Source organism: Dipodomys ordii, unplaced genomic scaffold, assembly GCF_000151885.1.
Source record: "Dipodomys ordii isolate 6190 unplaced genomic scaffold, Dord_2.0 Scaffold1, whole genome shotgun sequence".
NCBI lineage: Eukaryota > Metazoa > Chordata > Mammalia > Rodentia > Heteromyidae > Dipodomys > Dipodomys ordii.
In genome coordinates, this window is record NW_012267217.1 from 62,193,217 (window position 1) to 62,201,762 (window position 8,546).

Genomic DNA, 8,546 nt, shown 5'->3' on the forward strand with positions numbered 1-8,546 from the left:
CACTGTGGCTCAAGTGGTAGAGCGCTAGCCTTGAGCTGAAGAGCTGAGGGACAGCACCCAGGCCCAGAGTTCAGGCCCCACGACCGGACCCCCCCCCAAAAAAAAAGAAGGATAACCTTCATTGTCGCCAAGTCTCTTAGTTGCTGTTATTGCTTTTTCAGACTGTCCGTTCTATCGTGTAATAAGAAAAGGAAATTATAAAAACTGTGATGGGTTCTTTTATGCAGAAATAGTTATGCATCCTGCATTTTTATATATTTATTTTTTGTCGTGGGGCTTGAACTTAGGGCTTGGGTACTGTCCCTAAGCTTTTTTGCTCAAGGCTAGTGCTCTACCACTGAACCATAGCTGTGTTTGTTTGGGTTTTTGTTTTTTCTGGTGGTTAACTGGCTTTGAACCATGATCCTCATATCTCAGCCTTCTGAATAGCTAGGATTACAGGCATGAGCCACCAGCAACCAGCTTTATAATTGATTGTTTTTTTGGAAAACTTCTGAATGAGGACTGATGTGGCGCAAGGACTAAGTAAAGTTTAACTAGTGAAGAGTTGAAGACACTGAAGGGATCCTTGCATGCACTGCTCTGCAGAGGAGAGGAGGCCACAGGGAAGGCATGGGAGGTGAGCTGTGGGCCTCCCCGGCCACAGAAATCCATTGTCATTCTTCATGCATTGAGTTTCAAATGCAAGTTTGAATGATGGAAAGGACCAGCCACTCACCTGCTTTAGAATCTGTGTTCTACAGGGAAGAAACAGTATGAGTTTTTCCCAGACTGTGCAGCAGAGCCAGGCCTGCACTGCTAGCTCTTCCCACTTCCTCTGTGGGATCAGTGCCCATCAGACATGAGACACATTCATCTCAAAGCTAAAAGCACAGAAGAAATCAGAACAGTTGAGGAAAAAAATGGGAGATTCATGCCAGAGAGACTATACTTTAGAACTGTCCCCATCATTAGCAATTTCCTCACAGAAGCAATTAATTTGAAAAGATGTATTTATTGATTAAACAAAATGCTTAGGGGCTGGGAAGGTGGCTCAGTGGTAGAGCGCTTGCCTTGAATGCCTGAGGCCCTGGGTTTGATTCCTCAGCTCCACATAAGCAAAAAAAAAAAAAAGCCAGAAGTGGCGCTGTGGCTCAAGTGGTAGAGTGCTGGCCTTGAGCTGAAGAGCTGAGGGACAGCACCCAGGCCCAGAGTTCAGGCCCCACGACCGGACCCCCCGCCCCCCCCAAAAAAATAAAAAAGAAAGATCATCATTTTCCTCACTTCTTTAGTTATTTCTGTCATTTTTTCCTTCTTTATGAACATTATTATTTATTTTCAAGGGATAAATCAAACTAAAACTATCATAAAGATATCATAATCCACAAGGTATTTGTGACAGGAAACAGTATCTGTCCTTTCTTCCTGTCTAGATAGAACTCTGTGGACACAGCTCCCTTTCTATGGGGTCTTTTGGTAACGTAGCAATAACTGTGTTATGTCTGCCAGTGCTGCACATGCCTAAACTATACTGAGGTATTTTGGCACTCAGCCTAATAGGGTGACTTGTCATGCTTGTTTAAATCCATGAAATAGTCAAATCATGTGCAAGTGTCTTTCCCCCTGCAGTGGGCACTTGAATCTAGAAATGGGTTCATTCAGTAAATGAATTGATCATCTGTCCTGAAACCTGTCTCCATGTCTCACAACCCAACATGCTATCTTGCTTTGTTGTCAGCCAGTGGCAGGGCTGTTTCTCTACCAGCTGTGCCTGGACAATGATGATGTTTAGAGAGTTTGTGTTTTCATTCATTCATTCTTTTTCCTTCAGGATTCTTGGACACCAGAGTTAAAGATGAAGCTGGAAAAGTTTCTATCTTTAATTTTTAAAGCCAGTAACACACCAAAGCTTCTAACCATCTATGTATCCTTTCAAGGCACTTGGAGCCCCCCTGGTGTTGGGCAGCGCACTGGTCAGGGCGGCTCCTGGCCAGGTCATTGCTCTTGTGCTTACGAGGGGGATGGATGGCTAAGAGGGGTGGCTTCTGTGCTGCTGGCTGTCTGAGATGTGGCCAGGGTCTTATTTTCATGCCACAGGCCTGGAAGCTGTCTTCTTAGAAAAGAACTTGGGAGAATTTTCCCTTTGCAGAAGATCAGTCAATCAGTTTGGAGATTAGGGGCCATGGTATATGGATTTAATTTCCCATTCAAATAAAGATTTTCCTCCCTTTTTTTCTTTTTTAGTGCTGGGGATCAACTTCCTCTTCCCTCAAATAGAAAAAAATAAAGACAAAAACTTCTCTTAGCAGTAATTGTATAGTTCTGAATATACTGAGAAATCACTGAACTGTATACCATTTTTGTTTTTGTTTTTAAATGCCACACCTGGGGCTCGAACTCAGGGTCTGGGCTCTATCTCTGAACTTTTTTGCTTCTGGCTACTCCTTGAGCCACAGCTCCACTTCTGGCTCTTTGGTGTTTAATTGGAGTTAAGAGTCTTATAGACTTTCCTGGCTGGCCTGGCTTTGAACTGTGATCCTTAGATCTCAGCTTCCTGAGTAGCTAGGATTACTAGCCTGAACTCCCTTCACCCAACCTATATACCATTTAGAAAAATCTACAAATAGTTGTACAAGGGGGTTGCAAATTAATGTAACTATTTATGTGCCTATTGCATTTGATCAGAGTTGTTCCTTCCAGCATCCCCCTCCCCCACCCCCTCCACCAGTGAGCTGCATATTCTTTTTTTTTTTTTTTTGTCAGTCATGGGGCTTGAACCCTGGGTGCTGTCCTTGAGCTCTCCAGCTCAAGGCAAGTACTCTCTCTACCACTTGGGCCACAGCATGGCTTTTGGATTTCTGATGGTTTATTGGAGATCAGCATCTCATGGACATTCCTGCCCAGGCTAGCTTTGATCCGCATTCCTCAGATCTCAGCCTCCTCAATAGCTAGGATTATAGGCATTAGCTACCGGCACCCAGCCTCTTTAGGTAAATCATGCAGCATGTCAATAAAGCTGTTCCCAGAAAATTAAGAATAGGGCTGGGAATGTGAATGTGGCTTAGTGATAGACTGCTTGCCTAGCATGCATGAAGTCCTGGGTTTGATTCATCAGTACCACATAAGCAGAAAAATCTAGAAGTGGAGCTGTGGCTCAAGTAGGAGAGTTCTAGTCTTGAGCCAAAGAAACTCAGGGACAGTGCTCAGGCCCTGAGTTCAAGCCCCAGGACTGGGAAAAGAAAAGAAAATTAAGAATAGTTCAGATGGGCTCTAGACTCAGGTGTCTAGACTCACGGGAGCTGAGGTTTGAAGCCATGCACCTGGCTCCAGGGGTTGCAGCCTGAGCCATGGTCCTCGTTCAGCCTAAGTGTCCTTGGGACAAAGCTTGAGGATTGATTACCATGTTGGTGGGGATGAGTTCAGATTAGCATAGTTAGAGTATTTGGTGGCAGTGGGAGGCCTTTAGAAGAGGCTGTGGGTATAGTGAAGGCCAATGCACACGGGTCACTGAGGTGGAGAAGGAGGGATATGACCGGGTTCTGAGGCAATCCCTGTCCTGGCTGTCGCAGCAATGTGGGAACTGTCCTGAGCAGCCTCCCTTTATCAGGCTGCAGGGCCTTCTCTTACTAGCCACACCATGTCTGGTATCCTGAACACCTGTTTTTCTGAACTTCTTTCTCATCCCAGAAAGAAAATGGACAAAATAACAAAGGTAAGTCATTTTGAAAGAACAACTTTGCCATTTCAGGCTTTCAGCTGTGAGAAGGGACAGAGAATTTTTGCACTTGGCAAATGAAGACTTTAGTGAGTCTGTGTATCACTTGTAGTTCATGGCTGTAATCCTAAAATTTGTGAGAAGCTGAGATCTGGAGGATCATGGTTTGCAACCAGTCCCTGCAGAGAAGATCATAGCATAGCTGGGCACAGTGGCCTTTTTATCCTTTGCTATGTGGAAGGCTGAGATTGGATGGATCATAGTTCTAGGCAGAAAAGTCCATGAGATTTCATCTTAATAGAAGGAAGCTGGACACAGTGGTGCATGCTTGCCATCCCAGCAATAACTGGAGCCCAAAATAGGTGGATTGAAGTTTAGGTTAGTACACCCCCCTCCTGCCCCCCATATCAAAAATAACCAGTGAAACCTGGTGCTGGAGCCTCAGGTCTGTAATCTTGTCTACTTAGGGCTGAGATCCAGATGATCATGATTTGAAGCCAGGCTGCACGGTAAACTCCATGAGACACTATTAGCAAAATAATTAGCAAAAATCTGGCTGGAGGTAAGGCTTAAGTGGTAAAGTGCCACTAAGCAATGAGTTCAGACCTCAGTACCAGCAAAACCAACCAACCAAACAGTGAAAACCAGGCTTGAAAGCATGGCTCCATGGCAAGTATACCTACCCAGAAAGTGATTTCAAACCCAGAATGACAAAAAAAAAAAAAAGCCCCAAATATTTACAGAATTTTGCAGTCATGTTATCTGCAGAGCCAGTGGTCCACTTTATAGGATAACTAGCAGATAACTGAGGTGTGGAGCAGGTGGAGTTTCTGAGTAATGGCCCTCTTGCCATGACTACTGCCACTCAGTGTCATGACCCAGGCAGCGAGGGTCCATTCTATACATTCTACCTCCATTCTATACATTCAAGTAAGAATTCCAGTTTGGAGGTTGTATTAAATGATGTTTTGCCATGGGCAATGGATTTTGCCAGAACTGCCCACTTTTTAGTAAGAGAATAGGAGAAAAACTAATGACTGCCTACTTGTGCCCTCATTTGGGGCACTTTGCTTCTGGTCTGTCCTTGTTAGTACATTTTGGAAACTGCTTTATTATGTTGGAAGGAGTATATGGTGTGCTTCATGATTTCATTTAAAAATTTTTCATTACTGAAGATTGAACTCCTATCTCCAGCTTGCTGGGCAAGTGCTCTAAACGGCTCAAGCCACGCCCATGTCCTTGTGCTTTATATCCTTTTTCTGATAGGATCTCACACTAAATTTTCCTGTGTTTGCCTCAAACCTCAATCCTCATTCTGTTGCATCCTGATAGCTGGGATTATGGGGTGTACCACCTGCTCGTTCTTCTTGCTTTTCATAAGTAAAAGCAAGAAGGACTAAAGTCACAGTCCTCAACTCTTACCAATAGTGAAATATTTGGTCTGTGAAATGCCACATTTGTCCTTTCTAAAGAATACTGTCAAAGATGATTTCAAAATTGTCTGCGATTGTGTGTGTGGGGGGGGGTCCTTTTTTTTTGTGCCGCTTTTTAGAAAGGTAAACTTTGTGTGCCAGTGTGCTAGTCGTAGTGCTTGAACTCAGGGCCTGGTCTCTGTCCCTGAGCTGGTTTTGCTCAAAGCTAGTTCTCTACCACTTGAGCCACAGTTCCACCTCCAGCTTTTCTGGAAGTAGTTTAGTAGAGATAAGAGTCTCATGGACTTTACTGCCTGGGCTGTCTTCAAAGCATAATTCTTAGATCTCAGCCTCCTAAGTAGCTAGGATTGCAGGGATAACCCACCAGCACTCAGTGGAATTTTATTTTTTTTTAAGAATTAGTAACTTATGGGCTGGGAAGGTGGCTCAGTGGTAGAGCGCTTGCCTTGCATGCATGAGGCCCTGGGTTCCATTCCTCAGCACCACATAAGCAAAAAGAAAAAAAAGCCGGAAGTGGTGCTGTGGCTCAAGTGGTAGAGTGCTAGCCTTGAGCTGAAGAGCTGAGGGACAGCGCCCAGGCCCAGAGTTTCAGGCCCCACGACCGGACCCAAAAAAAGAAGAATTAGTAACTTATTTAACTCTTCACTTACCAGGAATTGACAAATGAATAATAGTTTAGATTTGTCACTAAGGAGAGAGTTGGTTGGTAATGTCAGAAAAAAAGGCTTGGATATTTGTTTTTGCTCTTGGTGGCCTCATGCATTAGTCATCTGTGCATCACCATGATGAAATACCTGAGGCAGTTACTTTATAAAGCAAAGACTTATTTAGCTCACGGTTCTGGAGGTTCCAGTCCCATTGGTAGTGTCGGTGCTTTGGCCCTCTGTGAGGCCTCTGGTGGTGGTGATGGGAAGCACATGGTGGAGTGAACTGTGTACTATCATGGTCCAGGAAACCCTGGAGAGATGGGCTGCACATTCTGGAGCTAACTCCATTTAGCTCTACCCTTGTGACAAAGGTTTTAACATATGAATTTTTGGGGGCCATCGTCCTAATCATAGTGTTTTGGCCCCAACGTGTAGACAGCAGGTGTGGATTTGCCCTTCCTCTGATCGGTGGTTTGGCTGCAGCGTCCAGGGCTACTGCAACCTTCCAGGTGCTTCCAGGTGCTTTTTCCCAGGCCTGGCCGGAGTGGTTCTCTGCTTTAACTAATTGACCACAGAACCTTCCCTCATCTTGGATTCTTACTTTGCTCAGTACCCTTTATTTCCTTTAAAATTAAGAACTGCCCTGCAGATAGAGATTGTCCTAGAAAACTTCAGTGCCAAAACAGAGGAAGACACAGATCTGGCTCCTGTGAGCTGTGAGCTGAGTATAGAAAGAAATAGCAGTTTTGTATCTTAGCCATAGAAGAACTAAACAGAATTGTCTGGGACTCCATCAAGGGAAGTGACCTTGTTAGGAAAGCCATTGATGATTCGGTTGACCTACACACAGGAAGAGGTCATGTAGTGGCCACAGGCACTTCGTAAGTTCACATGGTATGACACAGGAAAGTATTCAAAACCCAGAGTGCCACGTTCATTGTTACAGTGGATAACTGTCTGATCCATGTGGAACCTTGGGGGTTGGCTGCTGTTGCTTGGGTTTGCTGCTGCTGTTCTCACCTGAACTCTCGTCGTAACCCTCCTAGAAATACTGCAGCAGCTGCACCAGCAGCTGGTAGAAGCCGAGCGCCGGTCCATGACGTACCTGAAGCGGTACAATAAGATTCAAGCCGATTACCACAACCTCATCGGAGTCACAGCTGAGCTGGTGGACTCGCTGGAAGCCACGGTTAGTGGCAAGATGGTAAGGAACACCCCAGCTGTGTATGTTTCTGTTGGAGAAAAGAAGCGCTGGGGGCCTGTGGATGTGGCTCGCTAGCCCCTGTTTCACAAAGCCAGTGTGCACAGAACCGCCATACGGACAGCTCGTGCCCTCACTGGGCTGCTTGTGGTACTTTATCCACAAGCCTCACTCATCATCTACTATGTCTTTGTCTTTGTATTACTGCCAGCTGGGAAATTATCTGGCAACAAGAAAAACCATTGCATAGCTGGGTACTGGTGGATCATGCTTGTAATCCTAGCTACTCAGGAGGCTGAGATCTGAGGATTATGGTTTGAAGCCAACCCAGGCAGAAAAGCTTGTGAGACTTTTACCGCCACTTAGCCAGCAAAAGGCCAGAAGTGGAGGTGTGGTTTAAGGGGTAGAGTGACAGCTTTGAACAAAAAAATCCAAATGGGAGTATAAGGTCCTTAGGTGAAGCCCTACTTAGTTAAGGCCCCCAAAAGACAACAAGTTGTAGTGAACATTTTGTGTATGTCACATACCTGTGAATGCACCCCGAAAGTCAGGTATGGACACCACAATTTTGATAAATGTTACTAACTTACTTTCCTAAACATTTAATGTGTACCAGAATGCCCATTTTCTCCACACAGCTGGCACCTCTGACCAGACTTTGAAGCTGGGTGTGAGGGCGCGCATGAGGTCTGAGGTGAGGCTGGAGGGCTGTGACTTTATGCCAGAGAGAGGGACAGGAGGCATGAAGGAGAATGCCACGATGGAGGCCTTGACGGAGACAGTCATCAAGCAGCGGACAGGGCTACTGCGAGGGCTCTCATTCATTCAACAGGCGTTTCCAGCCTCCCGTTTTATAGCAGGCGAGCCTGTGGCTCCCTTCCCCTCGCTGTGACCCGGGCAGATGGGCAGCGGGGTCTCAGCAGGTCAGGAATGCAAGTGCAAACCTGACAGGACCCATTTAGGCCTTCAGATTTGAAGCCTGAGGCTCTTTCCATCACGTGATGGCTACCCAGGGCCTTTACTTCCTCAACTTACAGAAGTGGTTTAAAATATGTTTATGTCACCAGAATAAAATACAGTGGCAACAGGGGTTATATACTATGGGGGAAGAACATACCAAAGAAACAAAAAAATCACATAGTACATTAAAAACAGGGACAAAGGAAAAAATCTCTTGTGTTTCTATCTTGGGGTTCATGATTCCAGTGCCCTGCATCTTATATATACATTTTTCTAAGTTGGGGAGGGGAAGGAAAATAACAAAATTCTGAAACAAGGACACAGGTTGATCCATTGTAACAATGAGACATATAAGACACTATGTTGAAAACGAACTTTACAGCTGGGCGCCAGTGGCTCACACCTGTAATCCTAGCTACTCAGGAGGCTGAGATCTGAGGATCATTGTTCAAAGCCAGCCCGGGCAGGAAAGTCTGTGAGACTCTTATCTCCATTAAAAACCACTAAAAAATCGGAAGTGGTGCTGTGGCTCAAGCAGTAGAGTACTCGCCTTGAGCTGAAGAGCTGAGGGACAGCGCCCAAGCCCAGAGTTCAAGCCCCATGACTGACCA

The 8,546-nt window shown here is 45.4% G+C and overlaps 1 protein-coding gene across 1 annotated transcript in view; it reads left to right on the plus strand.

Annotated features, from left to right (window-relative positions):
* The window catches only part of Armc9 (armadillo repeat containing 9), a 112,346-nt gene that overhangs the window by 10,221 nt on the left and 93,579 nt on the right, over positions 1 to 8,546 (plus strand). The window contains exons 6-8 of the mRNA XM_013012145.1: positions 1,811 to 1,903; positions 3,667 to 3,691; positions 6,821 to 6,978. Of these exons, the coding sequence (XP_012867599.1) occupies positions 1,811 to 1,903; positions 3,667 to 3,691; positions 6,821 to 6,978 (276 nt within the window). The remainder of the gene's footprint in view (positions 1 to 1,810; positions 1,904 to 3,666; positions 3,692 to 6,820; positions 6,979 to 8,546) is intronic.